At 27.3% G+C, this 17792-nt stretch overlaps 5 protein-coding genes across 5 annotated transcripts; 2 read left to right on the top strand and 3 right to left on the bottom strand.

Annotated features, from left to right (window-relative positions):
- Positions 1 to 3530: 3530 nt before the first annotated feature.
- On the bottom strand, positions 3531 to 3761 carry OCT59_002320 (uncharacterized protein; the record flags this gene model as incomplete). Its single annotated transcript, XM_066144424.1, has 1 exon — positions 3531 to 3761. The coding sequence occupies one exon, from the start codon at positions 3759 to 3761 to the stop codon at positions 3531 to 3533; it is 231 nt and encodes a 76-aa protein (XP_065995588.1).
- Positions 3762 to 4959: 1198 nt separating this feature from the next.
- OCT59_002319 (uncharacterized protein) lies at positions 4960 to 6292 on the top strand (the record flags this gene model as incomplete). The annotated part of the gene is made up of 3 exons (XM_066144423.1): positions 4960 to 5293; positions 5841 to 5923; positions 6134 to 6292. 3 exons carry the CDS (start codon positions 4960 to 4962, stop codon positions 6290 to 6292), a joined length of 576 nt encoding a protein of 191 aa, XP_065995587.1.
- Positions 6293 to 9142: 2850 nt separating this feature from the next.
- On the top strand, positions 9143 to 10067 carry OCT59_002318 (uncharacterized protein; the record flags this gene model as incomplete). Its single annotated transcript, XM_066144422.1, has 8 exons — positions 9143 to 9242; positions 9311 to 9322; positions 9410 to 9454; positions 9528 to 9578; positions 9646 to 9684; positions 9754 to 9804; positions 9883 to 9951; positions 10051 to 10067. 8 exons carry the CDS (start codon positions 9143 to 9145, stop codon positions 10065 to 10067), a joined length of 384 nt encoding a protein of 127 aa, XP_065995586.1.
- A 5791-nt stretch (positions 10068 to 15858) lies between these two features.
- On the bottom strand, positions 15859 to 16191 carry OCT59_002317 (uncharacterized protein; the record flags this gene model as incomplete). The annotated part of the gene is made up of 2 exons (XM_025320872.2): positions 15859 to 15874; positions 15959 to 16191. 2 exons carry the CDS (start codon positions 16189 to 16191, stop codon positions 15859 to 15861), a joined length of 249 nt encoding a protein of 82 aa, XP_025170298.2.
- A 439-nt stretch (positions 16192 to 16630) lies between these two features.
- On the bottom strand, positions 16631 to 17295 carry OCT59_002316 (uncharacterized protein; the record flags this gene model as incomplete). Its single annotated transcript, XM_066144421.1, has 3 exons — positions 16631 to 16842; positions 17029 to 17062; positions 17155 to 17295. The coding sequence occupies 3 exons, from the start codon at positions 17293 to 17295 to the stop codon at positions 16631 to 16633; spliced, it is 387 nt and encodes a 128-aa protein (XP_065995585.1).
- Positions 17296 to 17792: the final 497 nt, after the last annotated feature.

Genomic DNA, 17792 nt, shown 5'->3' with positions numbered 1-17792 from the left:
AATGTAGTGCAAAAAATAATGGTTCTATTTATATTAGAATAAGTATAGATATTATGAATTCCGGTTTTTACTTGTACTGGTACTAACATGTGATAATATTTTTTTGGGTACTTTTAAATAATATATTGTTTATTATCCCACGGTTCCTAGTTGATATTCACACGGGGGGTTTATTTAAAAAGATGGATAAAAAGTCTAATTATTCCTATTCGGTAACCCAACCGTTGTACTTTAAAAATACGGGGGACAAATGATCATCAAAATTGCAAAGTATACTCTTTTTTTGGTTATCTACCAAAAACTATTGCAAATTTAATATCTTAGATTATAGAATTAAGATTAAATGATGGTGAATCTGAATCCTATCCTCATTCATAACGAATCGATGCAGTTTTTTTCCTTTTATAAAAAAAAAAGGGGTAAAAAAAAAAACTTTTTTTTAGCAAGTTGCACAAATTTCCATAAATGTATAAATAATCATTCAAACAATGAAAACCGGATCAAACACGTGTAAAAAATCTATTGTCTCGCAAAACTTCTTTTTTAGTAATCAATAAATTCATAAATGAATGAAATTAAATGATTGATAAAATACAAACAATGATTTTTGTTTATTTTGCGTGTTGCAAAATATTTTGTGGCTTTTTAAAAGAATTCTTAAAATAGAAATTTTTTTCTTCACAATAAATTCGCAAACAAAATCTCTATTATAATATTATCAAAACCATGATTTATTGATCTTTTATTATCAAACAAAGATTTTTTTTTTTATAAAAAAATGAAACTTTTATCTTAAAGTGCAGGAGTGCAAAACCGAATAATCCACATTCACACAAAATCATTCTTTTTTTTTTTAAAAAAAAAAAATATTTTAATTAATGTAAGTTTCTTAAGTTAAAGAGTTTTTGAATTGAATAAATAAAAAATACAAATCTGAAAAAAATTTCCCTTATAAAAAAATTTATTTAATATATTATATATTATTAGAAGTTATTTTAACATTACATAGTATATATTGTATTAAAAAACATGAATTTGTTAATAACTTATAGCTTTAGTTCATAAATTTACTATGGTCAGATTAAGATAAAATATTCTGCTTTGTTTGTTATAATGAGGAGTTCTATTAATGAATAAATGAATAACTTGTTATTAAATTTACTGCGCCACATGCCATCGCCAAAAACAATAAATAAATTGGGGTTGCGTACTTGCGTTTTTTTTCTTTTAAATAAAAAAAAAATTTTAAGTGTCGATTGTTTGGCATCACTATAATGTTAATGTAAATTTCTTTCCGGAGAATCATATTAATTAGAGATGCAGTTGGGACTTGATCACATTGAGATGAGCCGTACCACAACTGAATTATAACTTGTGTGTAGTATTTATTAAAATTTAAATTTTCTTAAAAAAGTATATTATAAAGTATAAAATAAAGTATGTAAATATCATTTTTTTATATCATTCTAATTATTCATTCTTTTTCTCCTTCATTACTATGAAAATTATTGTTTCATGAAATATATAATCAAAGAAGTTATTTAAAATCAGTATGGAAACTTTAAATTCGGAAGCTTTAAAAAATTTATACTGTTAAGCCATGTATACTATTAAATTATTTTATGCTATCTATTTAGATATTAACACCACATTATTGGATTTCACACGGTTTTGTCGTAACTTGTGACCATAATCCGCTATATGCCGGCCAATTCATTGGGACAGTTATGAATTGAACCCATAAATCATTAGAATAAAATTACTTCTTGTCATTTTTATTGTTAATTTGAGACCATCAAATAGTGAAATTTTTTAATTTTGCTTAATCAGAGAAAGTTTTAAATCAACATGAAATTTCTGATATATATTTAGTAAAAATTGGTTATTACATAATGTTAATTTATAGAGTATTAAATTATTATTTATAAATTGGATTATAACGTTAGTGAAAAATTAAAAATTGATTAAATTATTATTATTTTTTTTTTTGGCGGGTATTTTCCAAAAATCATATAAAATATATTTAAGGCAAAAGAACAATAAAAAATTAGAAAAAAAAGAAAATGTTAGTAAAAAAAAATAACCAAGAAAAAAAATTATTAAAAAAAATGTGCTTACCGTAGCACCGCAGTATCGATTTGATCGATCCAAACCTAAAAGGTGAAATGCATAATCGTAAATAGAAAAAAAGTTAATCCCCCCAAAAAATATTAAAAAAAAAATATTAAAAAGGAAAAAATATTAAAAAGGAAAAAAACCAAAAAACCTGAAAAAAAAAAGCGTTTTACTGCGGCCGATCGCATCGTTTGAAAAAAATGATTACCGTAATAAACTAATCTTCTTCGTTATCCGAGCGTAATACAAATATGATTACTTCGGATATTTAATCATGATGTTCGAAAGTCAAAGAAGATTTAGATCATATTTGGCAATGTGAAGACAACGAATATTCAATTGTTGAATTGATTGAGTCAACGATAGTTAAAGTTGAAGATTTGTACAAAGTAAACAAATGATAATGATTAAAATTAATGTAGATTTTATAAAAGTTATAAGAGAAAACTCTAAATTTTTCCAGGAAAGATGAAAGCGTGGGAACTGATTAGGGATCTTTTTAATAATCAGTTTAATAAAATTGGATGTGACATTGGTTATTAAAGAGTTATGGAATCATTGCTTTAATAACTGTTACTAGAAAATTGTGGTTAGACAGATGCGTGAAAGTGAAATATATAGAAAAAGAATTAGGGATAAACAAGAAAGAATTAAGGAGTAAAGGGGAAATGTCTAATATTGATGAAAAAGAAGACAAATATTGAAAACAAAATGATGGGGAACTGCGGTATCAAAACTTAGTTATGTTATGTGGTTATAAAGATATTATTTTTTTATTAATGATATTTTTAGGTATATATTTCTACTAATTTATACTCTATACCTGATCATCATGTCCAAAAATTTTAGGACGGAAAAAAAAAGTGGAAGATTCAAAAAGTGTATAAGGAAAGTTGGGTTTTGACGCATTTCAACATCACCAACTATTTATTCATTCTTTTACGAACACGTAGATATATTTTTTTTAGCGACTTTGAATAGTAGTTTTCAATTTTCTTGTCCAAAAAATTATTTCTTTTTGTTGGCTAACGGTGATGACACATAAAATGGCCAAGTAGGGCAAGTTGTTAGCGCCGAAAAAAGTTGATAGAAAGCGATAATAGTAATTCAGGAATAACAAAGAAAGCTCACCTTTCGATAGTAGAGGATGTCACTCGGTCTTTGATTTTTTTTCTTTTTCTTGTCGCAAAATTTTTCGGTTACCGCAGCAAAAAAAAAGTGGCACAAAATTCTCGGCACAAATTTAGCCGTTGGCAAACCGCAGTAAGTCACGTTGATCACGTGATTTCACGTATTATAAAACATTGAAATTTGCTCGACCGATAAAAAGAAAAGGAACAAGGATTGGCGTCCCTAGTGTAATGGCCTAAGGCGTCTACACTCCTATTGATCTGACCAATCAATAGGACGCAGGTTCAGATCGTCCAGCCAACGATCCTTGCTATGAATATTACTGCGTGCGCAGCCACCAACTGCGTTGAAGATCCCGTACCCTTAGGGGGAGCTGAAATGATGCCAACCGATGGTGAGGTGGTTGATGTGATCATTGGTAGACTGGTATGGCGAGTCCTAGGACTGGTCACTGACTCGACCGAACGTCTGGAGCTGGTAGGTGCTACCACTCTGCACAAGCCTGTGAGTCTCATCTGAGCTGTAAATTCAGGATATTCGGATTGCCATAAGGTTCATATAGCTCTTGTTAAAACATCTTGGTACCCGAAAAAGGCCCTTAGGGGATATAATAGGTAGGGGCGGGACTACCAACCACTTAGTGGTCAACCAATTTGAAGAGCTGTGAATACTTTGCGGTCGACTCTAACCTGAGGTAGTGTAGACTGGGAGCATAGACGACCAATGCATTACCCCCTTAGGGGAGGGTTAGAGGTGTAGATATAGGGTGGTCCCAACTATGTTGGGCCACCCTATATCTCTGAACAGAAAGCGTCACGCCTTGGGGTGGCTTGCTTCGTAGTGATTGTATTATATATAGACTTTTTAGGTTCTCTGTATAATTGAATCTACGGGTTTGATTTTCTGTTTTCTAAAAATAAAAATAAAAATAAAAAGAAAAGGAACCGGGAGAACTCTTTCCCCTTTCCATACTTTTTAATAGAAAACCGCAGTAAACACACTTTTTTTTGAAATAACCTTTCGACACTCTTTAGTGTCCGAGAAGACAGAGGACCACCTGGTGGCCTCTTATGGAAAGTTTCTTCTCTTATTACCCCGACCTTTGAAAGTTGTTTTTTTTAATTTTTACTATACAATATCGTAACCTACTTACCAGTATGGTTTCTCTTAATAAAAATACACCGGTCTTGGGAAAATTTTCCTTTGACGTTTCTTTTCAAAAATTTCACGTGACCCGTCTTAAACGGGCAGGATGCAACAAGATTTACGAAATCAGAAGATCAAAAAGTTTCTTTTTTGTAGTTAGCAGATCAACCTTCTAACACCAATGATATTCATCTAAAGATACACACAAATGATTATCATATGAACAAAACCCCTATTAAGTATAACTCAACATGCAGCATCCCTAACTTGAAATTTCAGCTTAGTAAGATGTTAGAACATTTTTTTTCCCACCAATCCGTTATTCCACGAACGGTGCAAAAAAAGTATTTCAATCTTATTCGTTCAAAACTTTTAGATAGATATCATCTTATCGAATCACGTGGTGATAAACAAAATTATAGAAACACATACACAAAAACTTTCTTTAATTTCTCTTACAAACGATATCATTTTTATTTTGGCATTTTTACACCCTGCCAGCACAATATTACACACGAACTTACTCCTCGACATAGCACTTTATGCTCTGTCCCTGCTCCCTATATCATGTCATTTAAACGACGTGGTTGTATTTTACACCACAAATTGATTAACCTTTTTCAGTGCAAGAATGATCCTGATTACCATATAGGTACCCCACTGAATAGTAAAGCTATTCATGCCACCCGTATATACAATTGTTGGCAAAATAAAAAGGTGAAACAAATCCACTCTCACCGTCTTGGGATTTCTTATAAAAGTCAATATGACACCCCCATTTTTTACGCTCACGCTCCTCCGGAACGACGCATGTACCGGAAAAAATTTTATGATCTCCAAACTCATCATGTTACTGATAGTAAAACACACAAAAAACAGAAACTTAGATTCGAACGTGCCTGTAAGGCCGTTTTTTAAAAACAAGGTACCCGCATGGACACGCAAGCGCCTGCAATCAACATAAAGGATCAAATGCACCGAGCTCGCATACATCGATTCCTTTTTTTACCATCACAAGAGATTCACAAACCTATTCAACATTTGAAATATCATCGAACCTTTTGTTCTGTTGATTTTCCAAATTATAATTTTCCTATACCACCTAGAGCGAAAAGATCTCTTATTAAAAAGAAGAAAAAGAAGAAGGTTTCATCAAATAGTTCTACACCATTAATCAGACCCATCGAACACATTCCGCAAGAACCGTCGGAAGAGATTACGTATACCCATGATTTACCTGCCATCACTATACAACCCATTCCTTCTGATGATAGGAATACTTGGCACGATAAATTAGGTTTCTTGGTCCCTAATTACCTCCTTCCTTATGTCACGGAAGATCCTATATATACCTCTAAGACACAAGAAAAGATTAAAGGGAGAACCCATACACCAGGTAGTCAACCCTGGTTTGCGGCTATTAAAAATCGAAAATTACTTGCCAAAAGCCGAAGAAAGACGGAGGGAACTTTCTTTGCGTGCACAACTTTGGGGCACTTCTTCATACACTTTAGAACTTCGTGAAAGCATGGTATCAGATCTTACCTATTTTCAAAACCATGTTCATAAAGAGATAACCAAAATGACGGACCGTCGACAATTTTTACAAACTAAACTGGATAACAATAAATATGTATCCAAAAACACGAAACGATTAGAACAACTCGAACTGGAATTTGACCAGTTCAAAATTGACTATCACTCAGTTATCGATACTCGCGCCGTCCATCATTGATTAAAGGGTGATACATCGGACGATACGAAAGAATTAGAACACCGACCAAACAAACGCTCAGATAACATGTCTTTAGATAATAATAGACAAATGGGCCCTGTTAAAAAATCTCGAATAGATTCACTAACCACAGAGGACGTTAACGCCTCTAATATTCATGATTAATATTTTTTATTTTATTTTTTTTACTCCAGTAGTTTACTACATCTTAACATCGGGTAACCCCCATCGTACAATTTTACAACATAACTACAAATGTACACAATAAGAATAGTGTTAACCATTCCATCTCTGACAGTATTTACAGATGGTGGCCATATTGGTCAAAAGAAAAATACGGACTCTTTTTTTTTAAATTCGGTTGCAGGCAGGTGTTCTTGGGAAAGTTCTTGGTTCTGACTCGTGTTCACCTATTCCAAAAAGGACAGAAATCGTCACGCTTCGGGGTGGCTTGCCGTGTAGTGATAGAATTATATTTAGATTTATTTTATTTGTGATTGAATCTACCGGTTCGCTTTTCTGTTTTCTAAAAATAAAAATAAATAAAAAGAAAAGGAACCTCTACTTTGAAATAAAAAAATAAGTTCATTAAGTAAAAACAAACAATGCGAAATAAAATGGTATTTAAGGTTCTAGTGGGTTTATGGCATAGATTATAATTTCGTGCTATTTGCATATTAAATAAAGTTAATACTGTAACTATTTTTTTGTTTTCTAAAAGTTTTTAACGTTATAAGAGTTTTAAGGGTTTAGAACATTAGGCAAAACTTGGTACGATTTTATTTCTTTTTTTTTATACCGTATTTTAGAAAAATTTGATGATTTTAATTAGGCAAAATTTATTACCGTATTTAAAATCTGCGAGAGTAATACTGTAATAATAACAATTTTTTATTATTATAATGTCATTAAAATCATTAGTTAAAATTTATTTAATCATATTACAAAAAAATTTTTTTTTTTTTTGGAAAATAAAATATTAATAAATTATTTGACTAGTTTTAGTCTCATTTTATAAAATACTATCATTAAATTCTACTCAAAAAGACTTTTAAGTTAACCATAATTTATTTCTCTTGATTCATAAATTTTTCGTACGTTTATACTTTCACACACGTGATAGCATTATTCATCAAATCATTTTCCGTTGAATTCCGCAGATCATTTTTTTTTTTTCGAGGATTTGTCAATAATACTTTTAACATAATATCAACAATGACATTTTATAATGTAATCATCCATCTTAAAATTATTAAATTACATTATCTTTTAACTTTTTATTGTTACGTTATTGTTTTGAAAACCGGGACCATAAAAAGACTGAAGTATTACATACTTAAAAAGACTAACTTTTATTAGCAAATTAGCTGGGAATATTATGAATAAATATTTTAAAACATTTGACTTTCTGGGATAAATAGATTAGTAAAATGTTCAAAAAAAAAAAAAGAAAAAATCATGTAACTATGATCATTTTGTAGAACCCTTATTTAGTTAGTAAAAAGATTTACAATTTACTAAATTAATTTGTACTAGAGATTACTTAATGAATCATTTGGTTACACAATGTTTACGAATGTAACTTTATAAGTAGAATTTCGGAGACCGTTCCAGAAATATTTTTTTTTTCTTGCTTCAAACTTATTTTAAAAAAAAATTTACAGTATAATTATTTCATTATGTCTGTTATTAGAGAAAATTTAATTGATGCTGCAATTTATAGAGCATTTGCACTAACAGATTTTAATATTCACAATAATATACACAAACAAGATGAATTTCAAAAACAAATAATTCTTGCTGATGAATCACTTACAAAAGATGAAAAATCTGAAGCAATAAGAGAATTGAATAAAATTTATGACCGTAATAAAATTATTTTTGATAATGGAACAAGAAGAGTTTGTGAAAATTGTAACCAAAAATGTTTAGCTACATTATATTGTGAATTTTGTGTTCGAAATTATTTAAAAGCAAAATTTTCAAATTGGACATCTGGAAATGATGACATTGATAATTTAATACAAGAATGTCAAATGAATACAATTAAACCAGATAGTATAGTTGAATGGATTCCATATATTAATTTTAAAAATATTAATTATTTAACAAAAGGTGGATGCTCTGAAATCTATACAGCAGAGTGGATTAATGGAAGTTATGATGAATGGGATTCTAAGGAACAACAATTTAAAAGATTTGGGGAACAATACGTGGTACTTAAAAGATTAGAAAATGTTGAAAGTGCAAATAAACGTTGGTTTGAAGAGGTTTGTAATCTAATAATGTTACAATTATTTATTTAAAAGCTTTTATAATATTTTCTTTATTTTATAGGCTATTTCACATTTAAATATAAGTAATAAATGGTATGATGCGATTGTTCAATGTTTTGGTTTGACACAAGATCCATTAAATGGAGATTATATGCTTGTAATGAATGAATTGGATATAGATTTAAGAAATTATTTACAACAAAATCATAATCAACTTACATGGAAAAAAAGAATTCAAATTGCTGCTAGTATAATTTTAGCACTTTTACGAATTCATGATGAAAATGCAATTCATAGAGATTTGCATTCTGGAAATATATTATTCAATTTTGGCGGAGTATTTAATATTAGTGATCTTGGATTTTGTGGACCTGCAGATAGACCATTAAAAAGTATATATGGAAATCTTCCTTATATTGCACCAGAAGTTATTGCAGGAAAAGAAACTACTTTTAAATCTGATATTTATAGTATTGCAATGCTTATGTGGGAGATTTCATCTGGTCAACCACCATTTATTAATTATGAACATGATTATTATCTTGCAATGAATATAATTAAAGGTATAAGACCAAAAATTGTACCAGGAACTCCTATAGAATATAAAAATTTAATGATACAATGCTGGGATGCTAATCCATTAAACAGACCAGACATTGTTACACTTCGCAAAAAAATAAGAGAATATTACCAAAATACTACCTCAACTAAATTAGAAGAAAATGATACAAAATCGGAAATGAATAGTTTAGAAAATTATACTAGCAGTAGCAAGTTATTATTTACAAGTAAAGTTCATCAATTTGAAAATCTTCCTGAGCCAAGAAATGCAACGGAAGGTATTTATTATAATATTAAATACATTAAAAGAAAAAAGTTTAATACTAACTAATATATAATTTTATAGAAGAACAACAGGGTATAAATTAAACAATTTTATCATTTTTATTTATAAATTTTTATTTATAAATAAATTATTAATTGATAAATTATCTCCATTTATTAGCATTTCATAGTAACAAATCATGTGACTTTCATATCCCTAATCATAGTAAGTATTTATTAAGTTTATATTAATCATTAATATGGTATAAGATATTTATTAATTGATTTTGCTTTTTTAGTTGATGATATTGGTAAATTGAGTAATCAGAATAATAATTCTTCAAAAATAAGTAGGTTATTTTATTTTAATATTTATTTTTATTATGAATTTGTATTAATTATTTTTAATAATTTTAGCTAGCAGTAACAAATCATTCAAAAGAAGATTAGAAAATGGTAAGTAAAATAATTGGTATATCTGTCTAATTGTTTAATATTAAATGCTATTTTTGTTTTAATTTTTAGATTTTCAAGAGATAATGCAACAAATGAAGAGAAATCGTATTAATATTGATGGTATATTCAAATAATTATTTAACCTTTTATAATAGTTATATTTAACTTAATTTATATTTCCAAATTTTTTATTTATAGACGAAGAAGAAATATATAATAATCCAAATTTTCATTCTGAAGAACAAGATGAATTTGAACTTCCCGAGAGTAAGTATTTTAAAAGTTTTTTGTTTAATCATAAAAAAAGTTTTTAATTATTAAAATTCCATTTTTTATTTAAAATAATATTCCTTCTAACGAATTTAGATATGGATGAAAATTAATTGACATTTACATTACATTATTATATTTAAAGTTTGTTATAAATTATTTAAACATTAAGTCTAGAGTAGTAAGATTAAACATCTTTAAAGATTCTTAGTTTGTAATTTAAATAATTTATTTTTCTTTCATATTATTATTTGTCAATAAATTACTTTATGAAATTATTCAAATCATATACTATATTCTCAAGTTACAAAAATCAATGAAATATTTAAATTTTGTAAGTTTGTAATTTCTTTTATAGTTGACAAAATATTGGCGAACTTTAGCAATTTTTTTTATTGTATTTTTAATTTAGAATTTTTATTTTTGTTTTTGTTATGATATTTTCACAACCAACTTGTTTTAAGATGACAACTAAAGAAAAATCTATGTCTTATTATCTTTAAAAATTTCTTTGGGATATCTGCTGTTATTTTCTGAATTCTTTCTGTACGAAAAATTGTAAAATGTATTCGAATTATCGTGCTCAAATATGTTTCTGGTATATTTAAGGTCAACAGTTTATGATAACTTTTAACATATATACGTAATTAAGTTTATTTAACATAATTTAATGGACATTATATGAGGTTGAAAAAAATGATCGGCCTTCTATAAATAGGGGTTTTTTTTTTCAAAAAAAAAAAAAAAAAGAAAAAATAAATAAAATAAAAGTAATAATTTTGCTGATGTGGTAAAAGCGGATAATTTCCAGAAATTTTCTTATGTAAGATTTCAATACCATCGCACGGAATTTGGAAAATCCGTCTAGACCACATGAATGTTGGAAAGAAATAAGATGAAAATCTATCATAGAATAAAAACTAATAAGATTATTATCTATAGTTTTATCAAGAAAAGTGACTATGATAAATATTTAACTCGCCTAGTTAAGACCTCTATCTATTTGCCAACATCATTTGTTTACGCCATATCACAGTATTAAATTTCTTATTTTTGTGAATATAATAATATAAAAGGAAAATTTACACCAAAAGTTATAACTAGGCTCATAGCCTCATACTAGTCAAATCAGGAAATCGGATGGGAAGGATTACATTGAGATTTTATTGTTTTGGTAAAAAAAAGAATGTTGCACTTGCATTAATCAACCAAGTCATGATCAGTGTTCCGGGTAAAAATGTTTTAGTTAGATTTCTATAAAAAAATTTTTTGACCATTCATTAAAAATTTCCTATATCATAAGTGATCTTGCCATCTTTGCCATAAACAATGCTTTTTACCATATAATGAAGTCATGATCTTTTTTTAAAATATTTACTTTCTCAAAAATGCAACTTCCATATGTCATGTTAGGATTTTTGATATTCAATTTTAGTCTAGCGTGTTTGACTATAGGTAATAATAACAAAAGGAAATTACATCATTTTTTTTTAAAGTGTTTAACTATATACGTATTTATTATATATCGCACATATATTGGACTAAACGTGTATTTTTCAAGGTAATTTAAAATATTTAAATTTTTCTATGTTAGAATGATACAAACTTTTATTCTTAATTTTTATTAATATTTTCTTTAGTTAATGATTAGCTGTAGCCTATTACGTTGCAACAGGATTAAATGAGTTTAAATTAATATAACAAATTTTTGTTTTATATTTGGATAAATTAGATCTTATATAATATTAACATGTTTTTTACTTTTAATTTATAAAGCATATTAATTCAATAAAATAGTTTATTTCGATTATATCACCGATACAAACCTAAGGAGTTGAAAGAACGAAAAAAAGAAAAAATAGAAAAAAAAAGAAGTAAAATAATAAGAAAAGAAGTATTACTGTAAAAATAAAAAATCACGCTTATTATAGGACTGCAGCGTTAATCCGATCGGATCCGATCATTGACCTAGATCTAAGCCTAAAGACAGAGAAAAAAATCGGGATGAAAATATTAAAAATTCGGTTTTAAAAAAAAATTGGAAAGAAAAATTATTAAAATATCAGTTTTGAAAAGACTGAAAAAAAAAATATGATTAAAAAGAAATGATCCGGTCTAAAAAAAAAGAGACCGAAAAAAAAAAGATTTTAAAATCAACGTTCAGATAGCATGGCCAGCCGAAAATGAAACATAATTAATAAGACAAATTAAGCTTTTTTTCGTTAAAAAGTATCCGATTAAATTTCATTAACCGGAACTGTATTAGTGATGAAAATATCTCAGATTAGCCATCGGAACGCATCAAATGATTTGACAATATTGATATAATATCTATCATTAAGATTTTTCCTTATATAACTACTTTCAAAAACTAGATAACGAATACATATTTTTAAAAATATGAAAAAAACATACAAATTTTTGTTAAAAAAACATACAAAAAATATTTTAAATAATATTTATTAGCCCTTGAATAATAAATAGTATTGATGACAACTAAACCATAAATTTTGTTTTAGTTTAAGCCATACTCAATTAATATAATATACATTATACAGGTTTTTGCTATGACCATTTTACGCTTAACAGTTTCAATTTGTATACTGGATAACTATGTAACATTAGCTAAACTCGACTCCCACTACGGTGTTGTTTCGTGACGTTAACCAATATAAATACAACACCGTACAATATCATAAATTAAAAAATTTAGTAAAAAAAAAAAGAGATTTTATAAAATAATAATCATTAATTAGTTTAATGAAGCTGAATTGCTGAATCGGAGAATTTTCTTGTATCAAATCTTAAAGTTTAAAATTTTATATTGATTCATAATATATAGTAAATTAATTAAATTAATGCACAACAAATAACAATATACATTATTCATAATGAATGTTCTTTTTCTTTGTACATACGAGAATAGCACTCATATGCAACGCTTAAGTAATTCAAATTTTATAATATCGTCTATTAATTAAATTTATGTTATATGTTCCATAAAATTTTCCATTTTTTTTTAAGAAAAAATAATACAAAAAAGCATAAGTTTTTCGTAATCCTATGTAGCGTCAAATTTTGTGATGATTTATTAGAAAAAAATTATTTTAAAAGAAATTTATGTTTTTAAACAAGATGCCATGGATAATTTTATTTATTCATGTGAATGTTTATCCTGCTCTAATGATTGAAAAAATTTTGAATATGAAAAATAGAATAAATATTAGGATGAAAATTCAATGGTGAATTTATGAATTTACAAAATTTCGACGATTAGAATCACGTTACCTTAACGCTCACAATCCCGACAAATCATAATCCCAAAAATTCAAAATCCCGTCTCAACATTTAATATCCTCATGAATAAAAAACAAATTATCGCCGTTTTCAGAAATATGTGTAATCCAAGCCACACGATGATCACTTAAATTTTTGTAAAAAAAATTTTCCCGAATATAAAACTTTTACACTTTACTAAGACAAACCGCGATTTTTTTTTTCCATATGAACATACTGCTCTATATAAAGCTTTGACATAAGTTTTATAATATATGAAAAGTTCTTTTGCCGCGAAACTTGCTAATATTTACGAGAATTTTTGCGATTTTTTTGCGATTTTATAGCGTTAAAACTTTACGAATATATTACAAGACAGCAAGTTGTTATAATAATACGCGATTTTTTCCTTTCCATATAAATATATTACTTTATACAAGATTTTAATATAAATTTTATGATATATAGATAGTTACTTTATCACGAAACTCACGGTACTTTGTTGAGATTCTTATAATTCTTGCTTACTGAGGTATATTGCATGATTTTTTTTTTCTGAAACATTTTTTTGAAAATTTAAAACTATTATAGACTATTCTGGTTCTTATTGTGATTTAATTTCGTTTTAAATTTTACTTATTTATCATCTTTTAAAATATTTAGCATTAACATGGTAGACTTTAAGTAATGATATAAGATGGTGTATCATTTACCATCAACTTGATGGGTTTTCAGCAATAGAAACTGCTCTTAGTCTTTACATTGGCGTTTCTACTGTGTATGAGATCAGAAGAATTTATGATCATTGGGATTGTGTGTAATTCATCCATTTAAAGGTCGCCAAGGAAGAAAAAAAACTAAATCTTGTTGTTTTAAATGTATTTATTTTGATTTATTATTATTGTAAAATTATGTTATTGATTAAGATAAATATTAATAATTAAAAGTAATATGGTTCGCCCTAACTATTATTAATGCTTAATTTATTAATTGATAAATTATTTATTGATTAAACATTTGATATTACAGATTTTAGATTCACTTGTAAAAGATAAGAAAAGTTTGTTGCATTGTTGGTTTAATAGTATTACAGTAAAGGCACTTTTGAAATGTATATAACAGGTTCCTATTTAATATTATACATTTATACTAAAGGTTTCTGGTTTTTCAACTTCGCAATTACTCATTGTAATTGTTTTTTGTATGCGAAGGTGTGATAATTAATTGTTAATAGTTAGCACGTGAAATCTGGATAAATATTATTGGATAATTTTTAATTGTTACACAAAATTTCGAGTTTCGAATTTTGCACGTGAACTACTTTTACAAAATAACAAATACACATATTTCTGAAAACGGCGATAAAAAATTATATCCTATATGAATAATGAAACATTGTGATTTTTGAATGGTGTAGCAAAATTTCTGTGTATTAATTTAATGTGAAAATTTTAATTTTTTACGATTTTTATCATCGTGTTATTGATAAGAGTAGAAAAAGTTTTTCAAAAGTGTTTGTACAGTGTGAATACTTTATTCAAGGTAGAAAAAAAAAAAATTTCTAAAACATCATGTTGGACATTATGACAGAAAGAGATAACAGAATAACAAAATAAAGTTGATTGATTTACAAAAAATAAATCTTTTTAAAATAAATGGAATTTAAATCGTAAATAAATTATAATATGATGTATGACCCAATCAGCAACGTCACATATTAGTTAAGAAACAAAATTTAGAAAAGAAATTTTCAGATTATTGATTGTAGAATAAAATCCAATTTTGTTACCGAATTCAAAACTTTCACAAAATAATAATTACATTGTATTTTTTTTTTTAAAAAAAAAGTCGAAATAAATTTTCATTTTCCTTGTTACTTAAAATTCCTAAAATATCTTTTTGTAATCATATATACTTATGTTTTTAACGCTCGCACCACCTTCGCTACTATAACAAATAAACATTTAACAAAACGGGGAGCTTCTGACTAGTAATAATTACACATTAATTTTGTGGTTATCGATTTTTATTAAATAAAATTGTTTATTTTTATTAATTAAAAAAAATAAAAATAATAAAAAAAAAAAAGATTGATTTTATTTGAATCACAATCATTGCTTTAACTCTCACTGTTAATCAAAAAATGATAAATTAGCGCTAGAGGTAATAGGAGAAATATAAGTCAATACTCTCTAAATGGGATTCACTGGATCCTAAAAGACAAAAAGAAAGCATATCTCTGGTCAAAAAAAAATTTTAAAAACAATTAGAGAATTTGTGCTTACTGTAGTGCTGCAATGGTTAGAACATCTCCTGATCCGTGAATTCCAATCCTAAAAGACGGAAAAAAAAGATGATAGTAAAAAAAATAAAATAGAAAAAATATTATTTCAAAACGAAAAAATTGTACCATATGCATAGTACCACATACCACAGTGGTAAGCGTATTTCCTAATCTGTGAGTCTTTATCTGAAAGGATGAAAAAATAGATTTTTTTAAAAAAATATTGATATTAATAAAAAAAAAATAAAAAAATAAAAAATAAAAAAATAAAAAGTAAAAAAATTCGAATGGGAGAAACAGCACTCACCGTCTCACCGTAGTGCCTCAGCAGTAAGAATGCCTATCTAAAAGTTCTTGATCCTAAAGGACGAAGAAATAAATTTTTTTTTTAGAAAAGTAATCAAACAGAAAACAAATTAAAAAAAAATTGGAACTGGCGCTTACCGTGAAACTGGTTCCTTTTCCTTTTCACCATTCAATTTTTCTTCATAACTTTTAATATTCCCTTCATTTAAAATTATTGCACTTTCAATAATTGTTCTTGGACATTTATAATCATGAATAGGTAACGGTAAGCACGTCGATTTAGGATATGCCGGATTTATATCTGCTCCAGCTTCAATTAAGATACGGTACTGATTATTATTTACAGCGTGATTTATAGGTTGTACCGCCATGTTAAATCTGGAGTTTGTGAAGCGAGGTGGGTTTGATGTCTTTTTAATAAATTTGAACATCCTCTAATGAATATATGGATGGCTATAAAGGAAAATTAAATAAATTTATATTTTATTATAATTTTTTAATAAATGTATAAAAAAAAATAATAATAAATAAAAAAATAATTGCTTACTCTTGCACCATACTTCACTAATAATTCAGTCGTTTCTAAATGATTGTTAAAAATGGACATGCTGAGTGGAGATTCGATTCCTGAATTCAACGAATTTTAATAAATTAACCCACGATCAACCTAAATAAATGAATAAATAATAAAATTGGAACAAAAGAATAATAATAAAAAAGCTTATGAAAAAAAAGATAATACCTGGAAAGCACTAGCACCATTTTTTAACAAAATTGAAGCGATTTCCAATCCAGACTTCTGATCTTGAGTTAATAAGCATCATTCGAGGTTATATTATTATAGTTAAGCTTTATTTGTCCTTGAACATTTGCCCCAGCTTTAATTAAAAGTATTACTATTTCTACATGCCCAAATATGGTAGCATAGTCTAAATCGGTTAATAAATGATCACAAGTTTCAGTATTCACATCAATTATGTCATCTTGATCATTCTCCTTATCTATTGGATCAAAAACTAGATCTTCACGTTTCAATTTCAGATATATTAATTATTTCGAATGAATTATCAATCGACTAATCGTTTTCTAATAATGCATTACATCCTTTTGTTCTTGTGCTTTTTCCTTATTTTCATTGCTCTTTTGTAGTAATAATTCTAAAATATCTCAAAATCCATATTGCGAAGCCAAATGAACAACAGTTTTACCATCTGATATCCTTGCAATAATTCTTGCATTATACTTTAACAATATTTTAACTAACTCAGTATGTCTTCCTAGAACAGCCAATTGTAGTGGATTCTTCCAAGATAATCTCTCGCATCAATATTTACCCTTTCTATTTGAAAGTCCTCATCAACATTTGGTAAAGAATTTGATTTTAAGATACTTTCAGCAATATTCACATCACCTCTAGCATAAGAACTACACAAATCTACTCTAACATTAGTAATATAAGCTTGCGATGTCTTCATCATCAGTTAATAGGTGAAACTTCCAATTGTTTGCCCTCCTGGACCGTCCTTCATAAATTCCATTTTACCTCTTATAAATATTTTATCTTCCTCAACTTGAGCGGAAAATTCCTCTGGAGTACTAGGTTCGGGGCAGTGATCGCAACAATCGTCGAAAATTTTTCTAATAGTACTGATAAAACATATATGTTTGTGCAAAATTCTAGAATTCGATTTTTTTTTTTAATTTAGGATATGAAGTTAAATTCAAAGCGGAACAAAAATATAAACAAAGATAAAAGAACCTTTTTTTTTTAAAAAAAAAAAGATATACCTTTGAATAAATTAATCTCGTAACCCTTGCTGCATCATATCTAAGTCACTATGGTAAAATAGACATTTCATAATCATTATTTTCAAATTTGGTTTCATTGATTTTATCTCTTCTTTTCAATTTCCTAGATTCATATACACCGGATTTTGGATAACTTGGACGGCAATTGCGTTCACGCTTTTTT

This window comes from Rhizophagus irregularis, chromosome 10 (assembly GCF_026210795.1).
Source record: "Rhizophagus irregularis chromosome 10, complete sequence".
Classification (NCBI taxonomy): Eukaryota; Fungi; Glomeromycota; class Glomeromycetes; order Glomerales; family Glomeraceae; genus Rhizophagus; species Rhizophagus irregularis.
This window is presented reverse-complemented; position numbering and strand designations above follow the sequence as displayed.